At 38.4% G+C, this 25,728-nt stretch overlaps 1 protein-coding gene across 1 annotated transcript in view; it reads right to left on the bottom strand.

Moving 5' to 3' along the window:
• The window catches only part of UTRN (utrophin), a 359,477-nt gene that overhangs the window by 234,794 nt on the left and 98,955 nt on the right, over positions 1–25,728 (bottom strand). Inside the window, exons 38-48 of the mRNA XM_059833258.1 lie at positions 24,933–25,070; positions 24,163–24,315; positions 17,520–17,711; positions 15,495–15,667; positions 9,782–9,932; positions 8,261–8,436; positions 6,971–7,106; positions 4,841–4,990; positions 4,011–4,095; positions 2,350–2,555; positions 1,046–1,163 (exon numbers count right to left, since the gene is read on the bottom strand). Coding sequence (XP_059689241.1) covers positions 1,046–1,163; positions 2,350–2,555; positions 4,011–4,095; positions 4,841–4,990; positions 6,971–7,106; positions 8,261–8,436; positions 9,782–9,932; positions 15,495–15,667; positions 17,520–17,711; positions 24,163–24,315; positions 24,933–25,070 — 1,678 coding nt within the window. The remainder of the gene's footprint in view (positions 1–1,045; positions 1,164–2,349; positions 2,556–4,010; positions 4,096–4,840; positions 4,991–6,970; positions 7,107–8,260; positions 8,437–9,781; positions 9,933–15,494; positions 15,668–17,519; positions 17,712–24,162; positions 24,316–24,932; positions 25,071–25,728) is intronic.

Here is a 25,728-nt window from a genome sequence, read left to right as displayed (position 1 = left end):
TGTTCACCTTTTTTGAAGAATTAAGAATGTTTTGTGACTGACCAGATCTCCCCTTGTTGACTGATTCCCATGGACCACATAGTTACTATCCTCCCCCAAGTTTCCACCTGACCCCTAGTTCCAAGTGGCTGCAAAACTCAGGCCCTACAAGTTGCTTTAGCTTCTTTGGATCTTACTCCCCTACCAATCCATAGCTCCTGTGAATCTAAGGCAGCAGATGCCATCTCATTAGACCCTTTAACATATATGTGATCTTTCTATCTGACCCTGTTATTATCTGCAGCAAGTCTTATGGACACCGAAGAAATTCATGTAGATGTAATAAAGAAAAACTGCATTGCAGAGGAGAACATAAAGGAAATATCTTTCCATTTTCACTTCTGTGATATTTCCTGCTGCATGAATTTTCTAATCTTAGCAATCGGCAAAGCTTAAGAGTTCAAAGAATACATTGTCCCTTAATTTCTAATTGTGCAAGTTGCATGTTTTCTTTCCTTAAGTACCAGTAAAAGAAATTTTCAAAGGGTATGGGGACCTTTAAACTGGAAACTCAATTTTCAAGTACATATCAGTGACTTAAAAGCTCTACTAACTCTCAGTCAACGATTTTGAAAGTACATACATAAAGTTATTGTCTTAAGTTGATACATTCATGCTTTTCACTAGCTGTCCAGTGTATCATAGCTCAACAAAAATAAAGATACACAATTAGTTCCTTTTATCAATAAATAAAAAATCCTCATCCCTGGGTCTGTGGCTGTTAAGTAACTCAAAATTCTTCATAAGATATTTTGTAATCCCAGCAAAAATATTTACCTTTGTACTTGAAAAAAAGGTCAGTCAAGAAAACAAGTGGCAATTCTTGTTCCAGGAATTTTCATTAGACTGTTAGAGTGAAAGCCACTTAACTGCTAAGTTTTCAGTTTGTCAAGGACAGCAACTTCAGCTAGGCTCAAAAATCAAGAGTTTAAGAGAAAGATATGAAGATTTTTTTTTTACTGTCATGGAAACATTGTATTTGCAAACACAGAATGAAGAAACTTACATTTTTCCGTGATCACTGTCCTAATGTCTGAACTGGAAGTTTTATTTTTCAAATTCTGAGCCAATGTAAAAACAGAATCAAGCTGAGGGTGCCGCTGGTCCAAATCTGCCTTTGTAATCTGTTGAGAATTAGGATATGATTTTGAAATCCAAACAGCAGAATTTAGTTAACATCATCTGTATTATTTGCAGATAAAACAAAACATGTATGTACCACCACAAGTAGATGACTGTTCCCATCATTATTGTAACCCTTGAATTATTAAGGCATCATAGCACCGCTTTAAAAAGCAAAAATATTCTGAATTACAGTTAGTGAAAATCCAGAGGTGAAAGTTAACCTGTACAAACTACACAGTTACTGCAGTCATTGCACAATGTTTTCCAATACCTAGTTTTCACTGTCCGATAACTTATTTTCCTCTTACCAAGCTCTGATCACTTACGGCAGGGGGGACGGGGGGGGGGCGCGGGTGGAGGGGTGGAGAGGCAGAGAGAGATGGAGAAGGAAAAGAACAAGGATGAACAATCAGACTGTATATTGTATAATAAACATAGTTATTTCACTATGGCAATGTACCAGAAGCCTACATTACTAGTACTATACAGTTAAAAGAAAGTGTTTCCAAAGTTACTGTACATCACATTATTCTTTCAAATTCCTGATTATGTTAGACACCCACAGAAACAGTTTAGCACTTGTTTAGCCTAGAGCTTTTACTTTACAGTTATTCATGTTAATTGATATCAAGTCAAATAAAATGAATCTTAATGGTAGCATACATCTCAGAAATACTGCCCTTAGTCATAGCTCAGCATAGCATGAGCTATCAACGGAAATAAAGATTTACATCATAAGCATTTATATTACAGCTTCTAATCATTTTAGCATGTCTCTGGAAATCAGTTTAGTTAACTACAACACAACAAAACTCACTAGAAACCACTAAAGAGTGGACCATAAATGTCACCCTCCAAGCAAATATGAAGCTGCTCCAAAGTCTTCAGCATAAGCTATCTACACATTCCCCAAGAGACAGTTTTCAGCAGATATTCTCTATATGCTTTGTTTAAAACAAAAAAAATAGCAGTGCCTAGCTCACATAGGGACACAGGACTTAACAAGAAATAGTAGAGGGGAGAGGAGTGTAATAACGACACCATTTAAAGTGTAATTTTCAAGTTATGCATTTACTGCAGCCAGTTTCTTTTCTTTTTAAACACATGTAATTTCTTTACTGAATGTACAAGCTATTAAAGCATGAGCCAATTTTCCAATCCACTAGCCTTCACAAAAACACATACTTTCATTCGTGCAATAGTCCGATTGATCTCTTCAGTATTTCCCACGGTGACTATGTTTGACTTGAGCATCTGGTCAATCAATACCAACCAGTCAGCCAGCTCAGTTGTAGTTTTATCCAGATCAGCAGGTGCAGAAAGTTCCAAAGCCTGCTGAGTCTGAACAGGAATTTCCAATGAAGAAGATACTAGCACCACCTTTTGGACATCTGAAACAGAGTTTGGGGTTTTTGTTAAAGAAGAAAAGTCACGGCTACATATTCCTTTTTTTTTTTTTTTTAAAGGCTATTAATTATTTCCTTGCACATCAGACTCACCCAAGTGATTCAGCCTAAATACAAAACAGACAAGAAGAAAACTTGCAAAGCCAAAATAACATTAAATCTAATGGAGTGAAGCTAAACATTCATTGACATGAAAGGGAATTGACCCCTATTAAGCATAAAAAAATAATCCTTTCATTTAAGATAAACGTCTAAATTTGTCTTCTTTGCTTTTGTATTATGTGGCAGAAAGGTTTTCCGCACTTTTGGCTCAGAATTCACTTAAGCATAAGTAAGTTGAGCTACTCCAATAGATGCTTCATGGACTTGGCAATACACAACTGTCCTAAGAAGGGACAGATGCCCACTAGTTCAGCCCCATCCCTTCTATCTTTTTAACCTGACAGTGCGAAGTAGTGAGGAATGAGCTGAACAGTAAGATTTGCTCCAAAAGCTATGTTTAGTTGTGTTCTAGTTTCAAGAAAACACTAAGTTAAACCAAGCTGGAGCAAGAACATTACCCACTTGCCTCAAGCAATGAAATGCAGGAGCATTTCATACATCCTGTATGAAAGGAAAACAAACTGAATCAAGGTTTTGAAAGGCTTAAACAGAAGTTGGTTTTCCTCCTTTAAATTTTGTTTACTGCTGCTAAAATAAAAAATGAGTTAATTTACTGATGTTCAAGCTGCAAATTCTTTCAGGCAAGGACTGTCATTTTTTACCTAGTTTTCTAAAAAGGAGACTTGGGCATCTTGTTTACACTCTGTATCTGTTGATCTGCCTCCAACAACTTGAAAAGATGGCCAGTGTCAGCATCTGACACAAGACCATATCATATTCGGACAGCTTCCCCTACAAGATTCAGGAAGATAAGTATCTAGCAGATGAGAAAGACCGATCTGTGTCCCTACTGAGCAGAATGGCCTTTATTTATAGGACTGCAGAGAATCTGCATGCAGGAGATACTTTACAGATAATTAGCTGTAGCGAAAGCTCTAGTGGATCTTAATTACTGAAAGGCATGACCACAAGGCACAAATCCACAGGAAACCAGGCTGTCGCAAACATGGCTATTTTGGTTTTTATTCTGTACCTAGTACACTCGCTCCTGATGAAGAGGCCTAAGCTTTACTAAAACATTCCTCCATTTTAAAACTTTTAGGGGAACCCCAAAGGACTCCCTGAATCCTGAAGTGCAGAGTGACTTTTTCCCCTAACCAAATGTTCCCCCTCTCTCCCATAGTAACATGAAGGCAGCCCCAAGCACAGCGATGGACAATATTTCTTCTTTCCACTTGTCTAAGTTCATAAGGAAGGTTTTCCTTTTTGGATTATTTGTGACCGCAAACAGGATTAAACTCAATACAATTAAGCACAACAGAAGGCTCAATCACTCACCAGAAGGCTTTGGCTGTGTAACAAGATGGGACTGCCCAACAAATGCCTCCAATTCTCTCACTCTGTCAGGCACTTCTCTGAACACCTACAGCCCAGCAGAGAGGAATAAAAACAGTAAGACAACCTATACTAACAACAAAAAAGTAATCACTTATGAGAAGACAAGATATTCTACACCATGCTTGCTACAATGGCATGTCTCAGATATATTACAATGAGTTTTTTCAAGGTATCTTAAAAACATAAAAATGCCAAGAGGTACTCAGTTGTTTCAAAACATTCTAGTGTCTCACCTAAATCTTGGAGAGAAATAAATGAACTGTTGTAGACAGGTTGTTTACATGTTTTTCACTGCCTAAGCATCAAAGCTAGGACTCAATATTTGAGTACACTTTGAAGGAAAGACGACGCAAAGCATGATTTGTGGTCATCAGTGACAGAAAAGTAGAGAAATAAGGAATTAATTTAAAAAGAAACAAATGTTACCACTCAATTCTATTATAGTGAAGACAAATTTACCTAATTTGCTTTTTAAAAGTTTCAAATTAATACATTACTGTTTGGCTCAAGTAAGTGAAATATTTTTGATCCAGCCAATACAAAAGAAAACCAACAAAAAACCTAAGCTAACTCAACTAACTCATTCTGATGGAAAAATGTCCACCAGTGTTTTCACACAGACATGGATTTGGCCACATTTTCTGAACATGCCTGCATGGCTTCCAAGACATTTTGTGTACATGTCACAGATAGATGGAAAGGAAAACAGCCATTCCGAGTACACCACTGTATTTTCAACTTCAGGTACCCAATGCTGAAGAAACGCACACCTTATTCCACCTCACGTTGAGGGACTGCAGACAATCGGAAAGTTTGTCTTTTTCCTGAAGATCAACGTTTTTATCCAAAAGCACTTCAGGTTCAGTTCTGTTCAGCCATTCCAGTTTGTCTCCCTGTAATTCCATCTCTTCACTTAAGACCTAAAAGGGACAGAAGAGTTTTAGACTGAAGCAAAATGCATAAGTAAAGTGGAGGAGGAAATTTTCCTTTAATTCCAATATTTAGAAATTTCCCTGGAAATATAACAGAAAAGCTTCTATTTTTGTTTCTATCTAGAAATTATTAAAACATTTATTCAAATAAACATTTATTGCTAACCAGGAAAAAACCCACAAAACTGCAAATAGCCAAGGTACCTATACAGCTTCATATCATGCACACTGGTGCTCATCTCACAAGATGCTTCTGTTTGATCACCTCTGGATGTACCATGTGTATCCAAAAAGGCAACACATTGTCAATGAAAATTGTTGCCTGCATTCCTTTTTTAAAAAAATTAAAAACTAAGGACCCACTCCTGACATGCATTATACAAGGACATGGTAGATCACTACAAGGTACTTCAGTCTTAAGGAAAGGTACTCTAAAGGTATTTAAAAACTAAACATAACCTTCAACTTCATTTTGATCAACCTCCTATAGCCTTCTTTCTCTTTAAACATGCAAGTGCAGGTCAGATCCTGCAATAAAAAAAGCTTATGCTTGGATTCCCACTGACTTTAAAACAACTGTGCTATCGTTTGCCCATAGACCACAAGCACTAAGGAGTAGGAATCACAAATTTTGTCTTTAAAGCACTAGAATAAAAAAAATTACAGTAGCAAAAATTACAAAAATCACATCATATTTATCCACCCCAATATGTATACTAATGTCTGTTACACAAGTATTATGGAGGTGTGCATAGTAAAGTGACAGGAACACAGGCTTGGAAGGGAGATGACGGAACAGAGTACACCCTGCTACAATAAGCAGTATACCAAACAGTGCCTTTCCTAAGTTTTCAAGAGTCTACCTTAAAAGAATTAGTTTTTAAACATGTTACATCCTTTTTAATTGGAGGCTGCTCCAGAAGCTCTATTTAGAGATCTTTTTCTCATTCCCAGCCTGTATTTATTCCTCACTGATCAGTTAACATCTGTTATTCCCACTTCCCTAATACCCGCCTTTAATAATAACTCCACTTCCCTACGCTTTCTTATTCTTATCATCATATCCCTTCTCACTGTTCTTTATTTGACTAGATGAAACAAGGCAAGCTCTGAGTCTCTTTGCAGATGGGGAGTTCTTCACTCTCCTGAAAAGCCCAGCAATCTTACTCAGTACCTGTTCTATTGCAAATTCACCTTTCTTTAACATACATAACCAAAATTATGCACACATTCCTGCTTTCACAAGGCCAAACTGATACTTAGTAATTCCCTACCAGTGTTTCTCTAGCAAATTCTGCTCTTTCCCCCCTTATTCCAGTCCTACCTTTCACTTCAGGCATCTATATTAAGGTAGATGACAAGAAAAATTAAACTTTCATGATAGTCAGACAGACAATACTCAACAGACACAAGACAATTTGTTTAGGTAAACACAACTGCAACTACTTTACATTGTTTATATGCATTTGTAGGAAGCTTAAGCCTTTCCACCTGAATTGCTCTAGCAGAGGTTGTTGGGTTTTTTTAAGTTACTAATTTTTAAAAAATGAGCAAGCAGCTTTTTTGGATTGACTACTCCTTCCATTCTTTTAGGATTCCAGAAACATTCTCCTTCACACATCCTACAAACTAAAGATATTTTAGTCTTGACAATTATAAAGTTGACCTGGGGACATGATCTCCAGTGAAATTCCACTTACTAAATTTTATCAGTTGTACATAATTTCTCACTTCCCAATACATAGCCACCATCTTCTGACTAGATAACATATTTATCTTCTACTCAACCCAACTTCATTACGAGATGCATCTTGCCTGTGTAAGTAACCTCACAAAACTGTCTCATGCAACTGTAGTATTTCTTTGGCTATTTACAGTGTGAGAATTCTCCTCCCCAAAAGCCATGTCCTGATACTTTGCACAAGACATACATATGCATACACTTATACACACACTAATCGATCTTGCCTGTAATTCTCGCAAGTTTTCTTCATGGTTGAATGTAAATCTTGCGTCCAGAGCACTTCCTACATTTTCCAACCAGCAACGCAGCTCATCAAGCTTCTTTCTGTACTCTAACAGCTGCCGATTCTCTCCTTTTAGCCTTAAAAAGGAAAACAAAAAATATCCATATGCATTTCTGCAGTGAACACAGCATGTCAGTCCACTCTGATGCAACATAGTCACGTGTTTTTCAGTGGTTGGAGCATTTTAAAGGATTCATTTTGGTATTCAAAGGATTTTATCCTCATCATTAAAATGCAAAATACTTGCAAATTACTACTACCACCTTAAAAGTAGATAAATTTCAGTTCCAAAGTCACAAAATAGATTTTTAAAAGTCTGCAGAAAACATTAAATGTAAGTGACAGTATGACAACATCTTCAGGCCTAATCATTGTAAGCCACTACAAGGCCACTGTTAGCGAAAGTATTAGAAATGTCCCTAAACCCTCCAAGGGAGAAATCCCCTAAATCACACAAAGCTTTAATGGAACTTCTCAAACTAAGTAATTAAGAAAAATTTTATTACATTCCTAAATGTATCAGGAGATGTTAAAAACATACAATTATAAAATAGCCTCCAAAAATAACTATTCATTCCAGGGATTTATCCTTACACATTTTTTAGCAGTAAGAACAGAGGGGGGACCTTATATTCCCAGATACGCTGAAAATTTGTATATTTAGCTCAGACAACCTTGCTCTTTGATCTTTTGCAGAAAATTAAAGGCTACTTCAAATTGGATTTTCATTTGGTTCAGAAAATACGTAGTCAGATGGATTAAATTTTTGCAAACACAGACCTAAAGATCTTATTTTATAGTATTGTGGAAATTCAGGAACAATATAGGTGTTTCAATTAGTGTATCTTTGACAATGCAAAACCAGAAATTAAGGTAATGTACTTACAGTTCAGCTTCAACCAGAGAAAGTAGCTGAGTATTTCCTCCTAAAAAAGTCTGGCTTATCAATGAAATTATTTTAAAAACAAAAGAAAATTGTAAGAAAAGAAGAAGTTTTGTGGTTGTCATTTAGTGGGTTGTTTTAAACACAGACTCACTAAGCAGTCAATTGCAGGTGCATTTATGAGAAATTGGTTCTAGAAGACAGTTCAAAACACAGAGGTCTGAATGTCAGGAAAATTCAGATTAATGACAGCGTGCAATAAAATACACTATCTCTCCCAGAGTCTTCTAAATGAGATTCTCCTCATTGCATCTAGTCAGACATCCAAATTTCCAATTAACTTATTACCTCTGTTGTCTATCCATGACCTCTGCGGTGATTGCTTTCCAACGCCTATTCAATCCCGCCAGCTTCTCCTGCAGGAAGCTCCCGTCTGTAGCAGACAGTTTGTGTATGATCCCTTCCCCAGTTCTGTTCAATGCTGAAACACTGGTCTGATGGCTGCTGACTCCCTCTTCAAGTTCCTGTCAGAAACGTAAAAGCCACACAGAATTTTTATTGCTGACCTAAAGTGACTTTGATCTGTGGCTCATAATATGCAGGATGAATCCTGGGTGCATATTACTTTACTAAAACAGGCACTTAAAGCCATCTTAAAATTGGATGCTGTTGATTTAAGTTAAGAGTCTGTTGTTGAATCTAGTTCAATTGTCTAATGAGCGTCATAAAAAGATAATGACACAGAACAGGCTGCCGAATACTCCTTAGGTTCACAAGAATTCATTTAAACCATCGGTGCTAGAATCCACACTCACGTTTGATTCCTTTCCTCTTAATGTATGACACTTTCTAGTAGCGCTAACAGATGGTATGACTTTTTTTTAACTAGTTCTTTTCACAGCCTATGCCCCTGACTGTTTCTGTAACTTAACAGTATTTTAGCTAGGATAATTACGACTGCACTGCCATGGTCCGCAGACATCACAGAAAATCCATGAAACTAAAGGAAGTAAGATGTCATGATCAAACCTTCAAATATCCCTAACCACTACAAAAACCTTACATTGTTAGTAAGAATTTCTTTGCAACTAGATCAGGATTAAGATGATTCAAGAAAGAGAAGGCAAATGCCCTAGAAGAGAACTCCAAGCAGCAACAAAGATAAAATACAAACTGTATGTTAGGTAGAACATACCTCTTGGATAACCATTATTCCCAAAAGAAAAGAAAAAAATCTGATCCTTGAAGTTATGTTTTCTTCTCCTTATTTAAAAGGAAGCAAAGTAGTTCAGCTAAAAAGAAAAATCTGCTCTTCCATAATGACGAGCTAGAAAGACATCAGGGAATTAAATTCCAGAACTGAAGTCTGAAACAATCAAACCTAAGACATCTGTAATTGAAATCTTCTCTTTTTCTCGATTGCTTATACAAGGCAAGACCTTGCAAAGTCATTAGTTTAAAAAAAATAATTTGCTAAGTTATAATTGACCATTGCTGGGGTCCAATTTTTTAATTGTGAGTAGAAAGTAAGTGAAATAATTTACTGGATTTCTTAACTGATTAACATATTTTTAAAGCTGTAACAAAACAAAAAACAACAAAAGTTATGCCAACATTTGAATTATCAAATTATCTCAAACCCATCCAAACTAAGAGTCATCATAAAACCCCATACTATAAGCAGGAGTTGAGATCTTCCACAAGAATCATTTTAAACTGCAATTGAAAAAGAAATTAAGAGTTACCACTTTAAAAAGTGCCATTGCACAGCTTCATTTCAAATCTATATGTCTACATAGAAAACCAGGATTTTAGACAAAAATTTAGACTTTTTCCAGCTTGCTCATTTTCTGCACAAATCATACATACCTGCTGATGCAGCCCAGCTGTCTGCAGCTCCAGGCTGCCATCTGGACCACGGGCATCAGCTAATAACACTTCAGCTTCCGTTATCCAGTGGGAGAGGTCATTGAGATCACAGTGGAACTGCCTCCACGCTTCAATGGCTCTATCAAAGCAACTGTTTGAAAACAAAGCATTGAAAAATTATCCTAACTGTTTCAGTGAAAAGGCTATGATTCCTACTCCAGTGAACAGAAACTTTCCTCATGAAACAGAAAGGCTAGCATATAGCCTGGTTAACAAAGCCCCAGTACTGAAGGCTTCCTGATATAGTAGCAGCTGGTAAAAGCCAACAGCACAGACTGTCATTAACTTCTAGCTGAAGGGAAAAAGGGCATTCCTAAGCAAACTTTTGTTTCTATCACTTAAAAAATAGAGATTGATTAGCTGCATCAAATTGGCCTGCAGAACCCTTTTCTTCATTATAAAACGGTTGAGATATCTGACAGTATGGAACATGAAATATGATTAATTGCTCAGACTTTTTTTTAAATTCATAAACCATGGGGTGCTGGTGCCTGGAATTTAATAAGTGAAGGTGATTTTGATTATATAGAACTGACTGTATTACCAGTGGGCTTGCATAAGTAGGTCTTATACAGTTTAATTGCAAAATAATTTACCAGGCATTTCATTATTATTACCATCTTTGCAAGCTCAAATTGATGTGTAGCTTAACTTGAAGGGCAACATTTTCTAGAATGGAACAGGCTGAATTATCACAGTCAGAAGGTTGTTTTTAACTAAAATGAGAGTTCTATTATGCTAACAAACCAACAAAACCAGCCCACGAATGTTAAGTAAGAAAACCTTGTCAGAAAAGCATAGAGAGAGCAGCTTGCTTTCTATTTGTTGATTGCTAACTCTGTTAGCATTATAAAGCAAATGGACAGATGTCTCAAAGGACACAGGACTTGAGACAAACAACATAAAATCAACATCAACACCAACAGACTGGTTAGTATCCCATCCCAAACTAATAAAAATAGCTTTCTTTAAAGACATAGGAGGCCAGGTCTCCTGCTCATCAGAGGACCCTCTAATGTGACAGAGAAAAGATCTCATCTGCAGCCCATTATTTTTGTCTTAAACATGTCCAACAGCAAAGACTCCAGGGTTACCGCATATATACAGATGCAATCTGAAATTAGCAGCATAACATCAAAGATATCTGAAACTAAACTTTAAAGAGCTACCATTGCATCTATTTTCTTCACTAATTAAATTCAACAATCCCGGAGTTACTAGTGACATTATTTTCATCAAAATTGTATCTCATTTTTATCAAGACATCCATATTTCTTGGCACATACAGGGCTTTTTTGTTTTTATTAGAATTGGCCCACAAAGAATAATAAAGAAGAAAGCCTTAAAAATCTCTACTTAAGTTTTTCTGACCCTACCTCCTTGTTCTACCATTTCAGTTTCCTGCAAGCATCTCAATTCAACACACTAGACCAACCTGTAGACTGACCCCAAATCTCGTTCTCCTTTTATTTCTCAGGTACATTTTAGTCTAATGGAACATACTGTCTCACAACAGTATCTCATTCCACATTTAATGAGAAGAGATATTCTAAGCACTTAAAAATAGTTTAAATTACTATTTTATTGGCTTCCTTCAAAATGGAAGTTTCTGGGGGAGTTTTGAACACGTGACTTTTTCAGAATCCAGAAATTTAGAACTTTAGAGGAGAACGCTTTGAAATACCAAGCTTTAACTTCTGCCATTTCTGTTGTGAGCCTACAGTTCAATCAATATTTTGAGCAATGAGACAAAGTTTCACTCTGGTTTTGAGCCAGCTGCACATGCTGCTGTTTCACTACAGACTGCATCAGCTGAAAGATAAAAGTACCGAAGTCCTGTCACTACAGCACTGAGACTTGGCTACCCCTTGCCTCCTCTGCAGGAATCCACTTGCTTCCAAACCACAGCTCATTCTCAAGTCACCTACATTTTTAGCACTGGTGGAAAATCCATGGCAGAAGGAGCAGAACTAGCAAACCAGCGTTGTTACAAACAGCTCAACAAAGCCTTAAGCCCATACGTACACACACACACACGCACAACACACACATTTCACTTTACACATATGTTCAAGTCAAACTGAAGTCAAATGGATTTAGCTGAACACATAAAAGCTTTGCTAAGTACAGTTGAATTAAACTTGTGCTTGGCTACATCAGAGCTTTTATCAAAGGTTTAACTACTTAGCTGGCACTCAATCACAATATCATTACTACCACTGAAAACTAAATCTACCTTTTGCCACAGACTTCAGATGCTGTTTCTACTAATTCTGTCAAAATCTCCACCCACTCCAGAAATAGAAAAAAGCCAGAGATTAAGGAGATGGTTTTCTAGCCTTCTTGCTAATACTTAGGGCAACACTGGGAAAAGCAAGAATAAACTTGGTTGAAAATTCTTCTTAGTAACAGAAAGGGTATAAAAATACTAGTGCCAAAATACAGCATTTTAATATTGATACTAATATTGTCTTCATTAATCAAAGTATATCCTTCTATTAAAATTGTAGCACTTGACTATATTCAGGAAGCTACATACCATTTTAGCTTAAATTGCTAGTCCAGTAGTCCTTCGTGTATGAAAAATCATGCCCAGTACTATTCTAATTAAGCTGCAGAACTTAACAAACTTTATGAAGGTCAAGATTAATTTGTATTCAGTGAACCAGCAACCATCTGTTGCATTGTGCCAGCTAATTGTAAACATTGAACTTACTCTTTGATACACTTTTCTTTTTCAATGAGAAGACCAACTTTCTGGTTAACCCTGGCTACTTAATGAAATGAAATTTAAGTAGCAAATGAAATTGTACTCACACTTACAAAAGGATAATATTAGTTAAAGCTTTTCAATTAAGATACGGGGGGGAAAAAGGCATAACTAAAGCTTAGTGCGCATCGTAACTATGAAGACAAAAAAATAGCTGCAGGCATATAAATACAAACGGGCACCAGATTCTGGAGCAGTTGTCTCCAAATACAGCAGGTGACCACAGGCAGCCAGCAAGAGCACAGAAGGTGGTACCCAGCTTGCACCACTATTTGTTTTCAAATTAAAAAACAGTGAAACAACAGTGCCTGCTGAGTTATTAGAAATCTTGATGCTTCACTGATCCAGTGGCCCAGAATTGCTGGAAGTCTCTGCTTAGACAATACCACCAACCGATTTTTATATTCCTACATATACACCACTGCTCTGAGAAAAAATTGAAGACATCAGCTTATGTAACACACACTTCCTAAAAACATCTCTTAAAAATACACTACCAAATGTTTTTGAGATCAGATTTCTGGCACTACAAAGCAAGTGAACATGGCTAGACATTACTTTATGCTCTACAGAAGTTCTGCATTAACCAATGCATCACCATTAAAAAGCAAATACTGTAAAAGCAAATTAACTACAGCATGAACCTTTGCATTTCCTTTCAAGTTTCATAAAATCATTTTCAGTCATTAGGGTTTTTTTTGCATAGCAGCAATCTAAGTGTCTACTGCTGTTTGCACTGTGAGTATCTTCAGCTTAGTGGTAACTTCCTGAACACATACTTTCATTCTTTCAATCCCATTCAGCTTAAAAAGCCTGACACACTTTTTGAAGTTTGACTAAGCGGTATTGAGTTTGTTTTTAAACATTTTAAGATGCTTCCGAGATCACAGCTTAGTTTAACTTTTTTTTTTTTTTTTTACACTTTTTTGGCGTAAGTGAAGTTACAGCTATTTGATCTTTGTAGAAAGGAAGAAATACAGTTTTCTTAAGCATTGATTTCAATATTCTCTTGTTCTCTCAACCACAAATTTTTTAATATAGTCATCTCTCATCTTCAATTATTTCCAACAAAGATTATTGGGAACTATCATGCATGCTGTATTTTAAAGACTCCATCCTTCCAAACTCCTTCCCTCCTTCAAAAGCAGCCTTGAATTTTTTGTTAAAAGATGTCCTACTCAACATTTCTCCTCTAGAACTTTGCTTTGTGATACCTTTACAAAGCAAAAATTGTATGCTTTATAAACAAAATATTCTAGTTTATGAAGTAAAAACAATCAATCAGCTTCATAAAAGCACCCAGCTACAATTTGCATGTTAACTGTTTCAACATTGAGTAATTCTGGCAATTATTGTGTAATACTAACATATTGAAGCTGATTACTCCCAAACTCTTCATCACTGGGGTACATTTCGGTACAAGGGAAAATGGTTAGTGACCTGACACACCACTTAGACACCCAACAAGTCTATGGGGCCCGATAGCATCCACCCAAGGGTACTGAGGTTGCTGGCAGAAGTGCTCCCAAACCACTGTCCATCACCTACCTGGCTAACTGGGGAGGTCCCACTTGACTGGAGGTTAGCAAATGTGACGCCCACCTACAAGAAGGGCCAGGAGGAGGATCCGGGGAACTACAGGCCTGTCAGACTGATGTCACTGCCAGGGAAGATTATGAATTAGATCATCTTGAGTGCCATCACGTGGCACGTACAGGACAACCAGGTGATCAGGTCCAGTCAGCTTGGACAGGCACACCCTTCGCTGCATAAAAAACTGGCTGGATGGCTGAGCCCAAATGGTTGTGGTAAATGGAGTTAAATCCAGTTGGCGGCCGGTCACAAGCGGAGTCCCCCAGGGCTCAGTTTTGGGGTCCGTCTTGTTTAATATACTTATTGACTATCTGGATGAGGGGATTGAGTGCTCCCTCAGCAAGTTTGCAGACGACACCAAGTTGGGAGGGAGTGTTGATCTGCTTGAGGGTAGGAAGGCTCTGCAGAGGGATCTGGACAGGCTGGATCGATGGGCCCAGGCCAACTGTATGAAGTTCAACAAGGCCAAGTGCCGGGTCCTGCACTTGGGTCACAACAACCCCAGGCAACGCTACAGGCTTGGGGACGAGTGGCTGGAAAGCTGCCTGGCAGAAAAGGACCTGGGCTTGTTGATGGACAGCCGGCTGAATATGAGCCAGCAGTGTGCCCAGGTGGCCAAGAAGGCCAACGGCATCCTGGCCTGTGTCAGAAATAGCTTGGCCAGCAGGATTAAGGAAGTGATTGTCCCCCTGTACTCGGCTCTGGTGAGGCTGCACCTCAAATACTGTGTTCAGTTTTGGGCCCCTCACTACAAGAAGGGCATTGAGGTGCTGTAGCGTGTCCAGAGAAGGGCAGCGAAGCTGGTGAGGGGTCTGGAGCACAAGTCTTACGAGGATCAGCTGAGGGAACTGGGGTTGTTCAGTCTGCAGAAGAGGAGGCTGAGGGGAGACCTTATTGCTCTCTACAACTACCTGAAAGGGGGTTGGGAGAAGAGACCAGCACCCACCTCTCTACAAGTGACAGGACAAGAGGAAATGGCTGCAAGTTGCACCAGGAGAGGTTTAGATTGGATATTGGGAAAAACTTCACTGGAAGGGTTGTCAGGCATTGGAACAGGCTGTCCAAGAAGGTGGTTGAGTCACCATCCCTGAAGGTACTTAAAAGACATGTGGATGAGGCGCTTAGGGACATGGTTTAGTGGTGGACTTGGCAGGGTTAGGTTTGCGGTTGGACCTGATGACCTTAAAGGTCTTTTCCAACCTAAACGATTCTATGATTTGTAAAACACTTGTATTCAAATATAGAAAACATTTACCATGTGGTCACAGAAACCAAATATCCTTGACTTACCACTTACGATCATTGTACATTCTATTAATTCTATCCCATTCCGCGTTCAACTGGGTTAGTGCATCTCCTATTTGTATTGCCTCAGGTCCAGATGCTTCTAAAATAACATCGGGCTGTTTCTCGTGTATGACCGCAATTTGATCCCCAAGTTTATCCAAAATATCTTTTATGTTCTGCAAGCACAGTAATGACACAAGCCATTAGTAAAGTCAACACCAGCAGGAAATAAAAAAAAAAAAAAAATTAAAAAAGACGACCAAAAAGTAATCTTTTTGAAACACTGTTCCAGTATCTACAATAAGACCATGACCATCAGCAGTTTACAGATTAAATCAGTTTTAGCAACTGAACTGAATAGTCCGTCACACCTTTTTAAGCAGGTTTCCTTCTCAGTTTTTTTTTTTATGGAGACGATTAACTATTTTATATATCAAATCTGTTCCTGAGGTAAAAGGGCACACCATACTCCTCAAAACAGAAGTACCTTCATTATTAAACACATCTGCCCCTGTGTCATGAAGGCACTGTGCATATTCCTTCCTCATGTAAAAAATGAGCCACAAAACGTGACTTTATTATGCTTCATGTAACCTCCCATATGTACAGAACTGCAAAAGCATAAGCTACATGAAAGTTTTAGATTTAAATGACAAAGTTAAAGCAATCTATCTCAAATATCATTGAACTATGATGTTAAACTACCTTTAAACCAGATGCTGTTGTAAGACTGCCTTGGTATTCAGAGGACAAACAGTCCATGCAAGCAGCGGAATGTACTTATCTTTTTGAATTTAAAACCATAATAGTTCTAAAAATTCTATGCTCTGCTATTTGCTTCTTCTGAAAACAGCCTCAGAATACATCAAAATTTCAAAATCGGATGAGAGACCTGCACACACACACACACATATATATGTATCCTAACATAAATACTCCTAATTGTTCTTAAGGGAGCACAGAAGCAGAGTAAACAGGGATGAAAGAATCTCATCAACAAAACAGAAGAGTCACCCACTATGTCAAATGTTGGCATCATTCCCTTATTTGCTTTTGAAAACTATGCCAAAAACAAATATGAAAAATGAAAGCATGTACACAGCATAAAGAAAAGCAGGTCGGAAAAGTGGGCTGAAACTCTGAAAATCTTTAAAGGACCTGTAGAACAGCTGCAGAAACAGCTGATCTAGCTCTAGGTGAGAGGCAAAGCCTGACTACCTCAAATATAAGGACACATGGACCCTACTATGCTTCCCAACCCACAGAGGTACATCTACACTGCACCACACCATGTGTAATTCCCAACTCCAATGGATGTTTTCTGTGGGAATCTCTATATCGTGCTCCTTTGCATGCTCAAAATTAACCAGGACTCAGACTTCTACATACATAATTCACCTATGACAGCAGGATTCAATACTTTCGAATATACTTTCTTCATCCCCTTTTGAAGAAGAGTAAATCCTGAACTACTTCCTCATCATTAATCACACAGGTAAATCCACTGGCTGGCAATGAGGAGAAGTGGGAGCTTAAAATTGAGCACATATTGATGCTTTGCTAATCAGAACAGGTACCATTGTCTTGTGGCTTCATAAATAGCTTCGTACAAAAGTCAAAAATTCTCCCTTTCTCCTTCTTCCCATATGAGCAATTGTTTTCACATGACACAGAACAACAGCTGTATTAAGGAGACCAAGCAGGAATGCAAGATCAGCTTTAGCATTTCTCTACATGTTATGTCAACTACGTGATGAAAAACACAACAGTTTCTCCAACAAAAGAAGTCATACCCTTGCCCCCCAACCTCCCGCCCAGCTTCCACGCTGCTCCACTTTGTATCCAGATTCTGCATAAAAGAAAGATTAGCCACAAAACTGTCTCATTATTTAATTTTCAGTGCATATTGATCCAGTATATACTGAGCAAAACTACACATACAGCTATACAGTCGTTAACGTGGTCTTTTCTTCTGTTTTCCCCTTCTCCCGTTCTTCCATCTGAATATAATGCTTAAGTATGTAGTACCTTCAGTGCATCTTCCTGAGTTGAAAAATCCTCATAGATGCCAGTATTTAGCTCTGGTGCATTCAGCAGCAGTTCAACATCAGCCATGGCCAGCAAGACTTTGTTGATTTCAACCAAGTATTCAGTCGAAAAAGGCAACGTCCTAACCCCTGCGACAAAGTGGCCTTTTAACCTCTGCTGGACAGGGATTGCCTAAAAACATGAAAGTTCATTTTATATTTCAAAGAACAAGCAATTTTATGAAAAAATCCTAAATCAGTAGACTATATTCAGAATAAGTACTTTTCTACATTAAAAGACAAAACAGAGGCCTTTCTAGGAAAGTCACATAAAAAGCTGCAAGTCCTGCAGAGAACTGTTTCTACATTTCTAAGAAAAGTTAGAAAACAGTAGATGTCATGCTTCACAATGACCCTGTAATATTCTTTATTAAAACTCTGGGGAGTGGGAAGGGCACTGCTGTTTCTTTCACCTTGATCCTTACCATTTCAAGAAATTACATTTCTTGAGCAAGCCCGTAGCTAGTTGTGATTATAACCCACTATCTGCTTCCTTCATCATCAAGGACTCCCAGGTGTTACCAGCTTACTGAAGCAGACTTTTTTTCCTCTCCACATTCTTTCAATAAGCATCTCCACCCACATTTCCCAACCATTTTTTAAATAAATTAGTGCTCCACCAGTACCACAATATACTTTTTGCAGCAATAAGAGACACTAACTCCTCAAGAGCTTGGCAATTGTTCTCTGCTCTGGCTGTAAGACCAGGCTATCTAGCCAAGTACCCTATGAGCAGACAAGAAAGCAAGCAGAGTAATTTAATGCAGCTTCTTCTTGGATCATTGATGGTGGCCTGGATCTGAAGCAGTAGGAAGCTAGCTGCAAGAAGCTATACTCTGCCATGCCTGGCAAAGGTAGCAGAGGCAGGTGAAGCAGATACTCCGAAGACTGAAAGCAGGATTTTTGCTGAAAAGGTTTCTTGTCCAACAAGATTCTGTTATTACCTCTGAAAACAGACCAGTTCTCTAAAGTCAGCAATGAAAAATTAAACCCACCTCCAAATACTTAAGAATTCAAGCAACTTCTAAGCCACCATCCTGGACTCAGTGGATGTGAGACAAGCAAGACAGAGACAGAGGCACCTGACTGTATGATTTACTAACAGCTGAGAATACACTTAAGAGTGTGAAGAATAAATGTATGTTCACAGCAATTTCAGCCAGTTAATTTTACTTTGCAATTAGCCTGGGCTGGGTGCACACATGCAAATTGCTAGCACAGCTGACAACCAGTAAAATATAAAGCCCCACTAACGAAGTTGTTTACAAATACATGTCTGTATCTTCCTCCTCCACATGTTTCTGAGCATTTCAAGTATGTCACTCAAATTAACTGGAATCTAACGTATGCAGCATGTGCAGTTGGAAACAAAAAAGGACTGCAGCAGAATAAGTATATTCACATATTCACCATTCAGGATTTCTTGTCATGTACTGAATGCTCCTCAGGATTTTATTTGCTTTGTGTTGGTTTGGGATTTTTTTGTTTTGTTTTTCGAAGTAGACAGTCAATCCCTGTATTGAAACTGGGAACATAGTTGTACTTCCACGAGACCTTTACCACTAATATGGTGTGCTTTCAGTCATTCACTGCACACCAAAGAAATAGGATGTACAGGCACATAAGCATAAATTGAGTCTACTAAGTATTACAGGCAAGCATCATAAAATAATCAGCATTGCTTTTGATTCAGTAACAGTACAGCAAGCAAGCACCACAATAAAAACCATGAACTACTCCATATGCTTCAGTTACAAATCCAGCATCTTGGTCTCTGATGCTCCCCAAACACATTTTCTTGAGGTGCTGTATACATTTTGTCAGCTTCCCATCACTGAAATTTGGAGCAAAAGCTCAAGGCTTAGACAGTGGTATGATTTTCTGTGCAAGGAGAGGCCCCAGCTCCAAAGAAATCAGACAAAGCTTGTGCAACTCAAAGCATCTTTTCCCCAGCAATGTGGAATAAGCCTGGGTTTGAACAAATACCAGGATGCCTGCTGCAGCACAGCTGCCTGCAACATCTTCACAAGGTGTTTTTTCTAACTCTGCATCATCCCACAAGTCCCCTTCTCACACAGGCAACAGTCCAGAATCTGGACTTCACCCAAATGAATAGGTCACTGGACTTTACTATCTTTCTACTTCACACACGTTGCTTCATCTCCCATCAGAAAAAACTTGCACAAGATTTAAAACAACATCTGTTGGCATGCAGCAAACTTGTTTTCCACTTGTTGCCAACACTGACATATACCAAAGCTTTCTGCTTCCCCAACAGCACCATACTGGGCCAGGTTGCTGCTCCTCTGCAAAGCAATTAATTCCTCCTGGTACTGTTCCTGCAGAGCACACCTCATTACTAATCTCCTCCAGCTGCCTCCCATCACTGAGATGGTATTTCCTCCTTTCACAACCCTCTTTCTTAAAGGTGAACATATGTAAGTGTTATAAACTCAGTGATTAGTGCTTTACTACAGCCGAGTTTTAATTGTTCAGCTGTTCTCTACCTTGCATTGTAGACTGCCAGCTTCTAAAATGTAGCATAAAGTACTAAAAAATGGAAAAGCAGAAGTTTGACATAACTGTCTCATGCAAATCAAACACCTAAATGTCACATAAACTGGTTTTTAGGGTTTTGTGGTGTTTTTTTTTAAATTAAAAAAACAAACAGGCAAGCAAACTCTTTTCTTAAGCACCCACAAATAAAAAGTTAATCAAAAGTTATTAGAGGAGATCTGACTGGATGACTTAATAGCCCTTTTCTACTTTAATTTCAGTGGTGATAGAGCATATTTATTAAATTTGGTCTCTCTTTAAACACTAGGAAAAATGTATGACTGGGGAAAAAAGGGAATACTCAGTTACCAGGGTACCTTCTACAAATAAGGCCTCTCAATGAGAGCTGCTAAAAGAATTTTAATTCACTGGTCAAAAAAGTTTGCTTCTTCCTATACTTAGCATCTAGTTTGACCTGCAAGTCAGAATTTGGTTCCAGATTTTCTTCCCATTTCCCCTTTTACACTTAAATATATTTTGAAACAAAAATCTACCAAAGAGTCAACTCAAGGAAAATACTCTGACTTGCTTGCAAGTAGATTTTGGAAAATACTGCCCAAGAAGTTGACATAAAATTAAGTAATTTACCTTGCATGTTTAACTACATAAACATTTTAATCAAAAAAAAGCGTTCACCCAGTCTAATCTCAGATCACAACACACTACTTACCATCTTTGCAAATAAATAGCCTTTTGATTAGAAATGCTCACTTTTTAACCATTCCTTGCCCCTTCTCTCTCACACTCAAGATATTTCATGGCCAGTTTTCTAGGAAGATGTGTTCCAGAGCTGAAATCTTTTCTCCATTTTATTTGTTCTTCTAGGTTAATTAATGCAGTCAGTAATCATCATATTTGCGGGCAATGTAAGTAATTGTTCTTATTTAAGTAACCCAGACCCTTCCCTATAAAAAGCACAATAGGCAAACAAGCATGTTTTCTTTTCAGGAATAATACTTCATGAGCCTTCGAGATGGTGTCTGTGTTTCAGTTTTTCCTATAAACTGCACTGTGCCTGCAACAGCAAATTCACTTACCATCTGCAAAATTATCATTTTCACTTCAAAGCAGTTTTCTAAAACCTGGAAAAATCTCTCAGGAGCTTTAGTCAACTCATTACCTCTGCAATTTAAGGTTTAATTTTTCCTTTCCCTCATTCCCAGCTGAGTCGGAATAGAACAATTTAAATAAATACTAAAGCAATGTTAGAAAAAAAAAAGGAGCTCAAGGAGGTACAAACTTCCGATGCAGGCTTTTCTAGCTAACGGATTTGTGGCAAAACAAGGGCTATTCAGAAATACCTGCTGTGCAGAAGTGTTACCAATATTTCAGAGACCCTTAACTCCATAATCCCTAGAAGCATACATGGTGAGGAATATTTATGATCTAGCTACTTCCAGCAAATCATTATATATCTATATGCGGCCTTCAAGCACCTTAAGTCAGTCCTCTCCTCCACACTCATTTACAAAAACATAAATAATGAACTACATAAAACCTTAATTGGAGTCTACTCCCCAACTTGGCGGCTGAAATCTTTCTTTCCCTCCCTGTTTGTTCATTTCAAACACTAGTTTCTCTTCCTCTGCTCACTGCACCTTCCTAACATCAAGGTGAGGGGTTGAGCCAGCTGTGCACCAGTGGGTCAAGAATTCATTTAGTGCTTCTCGGTCCTGAGCTGACCAAAAAGCACTGCTATTTGGTAGTCTGGGGGCCCTATGGATACATCCAGGGTTTCCCTTTCCCCACCTTCATCAGACATCCCTATGACTAAAGAAGGGGAAGGGAGAGTGTTCAAGCACAGAATAGATTGTAAAAATTGGGGATGGGCAGTTTCTTTTACAGAATTTTAGCATTAGGGTCCCCCCTGGTGCTGAGAGTAAGTCAAGTCTGGTGGTCCAAAGAAAATTCTGGAGCAACTCTGTTCATCTAAAATGATGATGATGATATTTGGGAACACTATTTCTCCCTTCAGAAATCGTATGGTCCCATACCTCTTTTGGTATTCAAGATCAATTAGTAAAGCAGGTGTGAAAGAACAAGCCATAAAAGTAAAATAAGGTCACTAAGACAGGCTGGCTTACCACTCAAGTATCAGAAAGCTAGAGGCACAGGCACATGAACCAAAAGCAGCAGTTTCTGAATTTCACAGCCGTAATGAAAACTGCTAGGGTCCCTTTCTGAAAGCCTAGCTGACTCAGCCAGACTAGAAACTATGTCTGGAAGTATAAGGATATTTTTACACAACTTAACTAATTTTGAGCAAAGATAACATTTCTCCATCAATAGTCTATTGTAATTGCTATGGTGATCCATATTTACATGATATTCTGCATTCAGCACCCAGATACCAAGACACAGAAATCCAGGAATGGATCCAGCAGTGCCAGGGATTAGCTGCAGTATATCCCTAAAGAAAAGGGCTTTATAGCAGGCAAAGGATCTTCCCCAGAGAAGATCAGTCAACCTGCAGTGAGACCAAGTGACAAGGAAGACCAGTCTGTGGCACAACTGGACTGTTCCCATTAGCAAAGAACCATCCTGATGCACCTTTTTCCCTTTTCAATCTGGTAATTGATTCACTCAAAGCAGCTGATGGTCAAACAGAAAAACTAAATCATGTTGTTTTACTTTAAATGTGTATGGATGCCCATTTCTTTCAAACAAATTCCCTGGCATCAGTCAGGTCCGAAGGAGCTCGTGTGCAAGTACCACAATACACCAAGAGTGACCGCTGGGGACCCAACAGAGAGCTCAGATGTTGGACAATAAACAGACCCTGGGGCCATCCTTGCTGCCCAGCTCTGCATGGGAGTCTTATAATTTGAAAAAGTCTCTCTAAAGAATTTAAAAGGTTTACTTTCATAGCTGACACTAAATAGCCTGCGTGAGCAAGGAAAGCAGACCGTCCACCGTAGGTCTACAGCTATCATAGGCAGCTGAAGCCACACAGCACTACAGCCACAAATGAAGAGCACCACAATATGATTCTGTGGTGTGAGTCTCACAGGGAACCAGAGCATTTTACCCCTGCCTCCAAGTTAATTGGTGCTGGGTTAAAAAGTTACAGAGAAGTCAAAGAGAGATTGATCAGTTTTAATTATGAACCTTCATACACAGAAACTTGAGAAGTACTTGACAGATTGCCTAGCCCCCAAGCTTGTCAAAGAAATTACTTCCTGCTTCACAAGGTTCCTCACTGTTATTGCCTAAAATATTAATGTAATTACCACGCAGCCAAAGTGTTTTGAAGCATGAAAAGGAGAAATAAAATTTAAAAAAAACCCACACCAATAAGCCCCCACAAAACCACCAAACCACAACAAAAAAACCCACTGAAAGTATCTGTACCCTCAACAATTAAGACATACAGCTTTCTGGGCACTGAATTTTGTCAGACCCTGACATACTATTAAATCAGTTGTGAAATTTTTTGTCAAGACACACACACACACATTATCACACATAACTCTTCTCATCAAAAATACTTCAAACTTTGTCATTTTTATTAATCTTCATTCTGTACAGTAATATCAATTACATGAGGGTAGTTATCACTCCCTAAGCACTTGAGGCAGTGAAAGGCAGTGTCAGAGGAGTTACAATATCCTGACCACAGGATGCAGAGGCACTGAGTTTAAGCCTCAAACGAGGCTTTTATCACACCTGCACCAACCAGACATTGAATCAGGCTGTTTGAGCCAGGGTATCAAAAAGAGCTAAGCATAATCCCCATAAACAAGACTGGCAAGAGGAACTGTCCTGATTCAACCACACCGCCCAGATCATGCTCTAAGACTTGGGCCTGATGGCTGAGATGTTTTGGACCTATGATGACTATGAAGAAATCCCAAACTAGTATATGCAGATAATTTCCTAATGAAAAATGAATGCTGTCATTTTGGAAACACTTCTTTTCAAGATGTCAAAAGAACAGCCATAAAACCCTAATTTATGAATCTCTAAAGCATATACATAGCATTCACTCTGTTTGCTCTAAGAAAAAAGAAAACGTCTCATTTATTTACCTGTAGTTTTTGTTCATCTTCCACACCTTGCAGCCCTGACAGACGGTGCTCAGCCTCATCCAGCCACTTCATTAGAGTGTCATGTTCCTTCTTATACTGGGAAAACACTGGAGAGAGTTCCATCACCTGCCTCCTTTGAAATGACCTGCACTCCTACAATCCAGCGTATTAGGAAAATACAATATAAGAAGAGGGAAGTAGTGAACAGAATAGGTCTTATTTCTTAGAAAAACAGAAATACTTGAGATTCATTTGAAGAAGCAAATTCCAAAATATGCAATAGTAGCCATTTATTTTTTTTAAATAGCTATAGTCTATTTATCTGCATAGACATGTAATCAAAGCCAGCCTAAAGGTCTTACCTTGCCTTTGAGCTACATCTCACCTTACCAATTCTAATATGATTCCAAAAGGTGAGCTAGGAGTAGTACAAGAACACAGATCCCCTTCGTTCTACACAAAAACATTTTTAATATGGCATGTGTATGAAAGCACCACAACATACTAGAGTCCGCAATTACTGATAATCCCCTCTATAGGAAGATGAATTCAGGATCAGATGCATAGCCACACAAACCTCTTCAGCTGAGAACTCAATATGTTAGTGTACATGGAATTGCAAAGATTCAGAGTCAGACTGTATGTACGCATATTTAACTCTTCCCCAGAGAATCTTATACTCTAAAAAAGACATAAGCAGGTTGGAAGTGGGATACCAAAGGGAAGACTGCATAAATGAGCTTTAACTACGGTAACTATCGTAATCATACCTGCACACTGTTGTACTTTTTCTGCAGAAGCAACAGCTGCATGCGGATCTTCTCTCTCTTTTGGTCCTCCATAGGCTGCTGTAACAACTGCCCTCCTCTCTGTAAAACTTCTTCGATCTGAGCTCTTTCTTGATCCAGCTAGAATTACACAAGTCTGTATTATCTACAGACAGCTCAGCTATGGTTTCCACAATGAATTTATTACCTGCTCAGATATTAACAGTAATGATACCAAACTGTTGTTTTGTTATCCAAGTGTGAGCCAAACAAATTCAAGCAGAGATTCTCCTCCACAACTATCAAATCCTAAAATCCAACTTGGTCATTCCATAAACTTCATGAAGAGATCCCCTGCAGGAAGCTCACTCAATGAGCCAGCAGTAGGCAGCCACAGCAACAGGGTGCTATGACTTCAGCTCCATTTCTATTCTAAATATTCCTCGACAATAATAAGCAAGCTCAGAGCAGAACAGCAAGAAAATGAAAACATAATAAATAAAAAAACAGCACAAAGGGAAGCATGTGTTCTAGAACAATAGGTCCTCCCATAGAGGCCTTTGAAAAATTGTTTTTTGTAGCATACATGCTACTACATATCATTTTCCATAGACTTATATTCAGCTTTCCAGCTCAGTTTGTAATATTTCATGTGCTTAAAAGGAAGGCAGATAGGGTAACCTGGCAGGACTTTACCTAATTTTGTAGCCAACAAGGCTATTGAGGACAAGATGAAAACAAAAGTATGACAGTTTTATACAGGTGAATAGCAAAGACTAAAAAAGAATCTAGAAAAAAA

The sequence above is a fragment of the Gavia stellata genome, chromosome 2 (assembly GCF_030936135.1).
Source record: "Gavia stellata isolate bGavSte3 chromosome 2, bGavSte3.hap2, whole genome shotgun sequence".
NCBI classification, from domain to species: domain Eukaryota; kingdom Metazoa; phylum Chordata; class Aves; order Gaviiformes; family Gaviidae; genus Gavia; species Gavia stellata.
The sequence above is the reverse complement of the archived record's forward strand: the minus strand, read 5'-3'. Positions and strand labels throughout refer to the sequence as shown.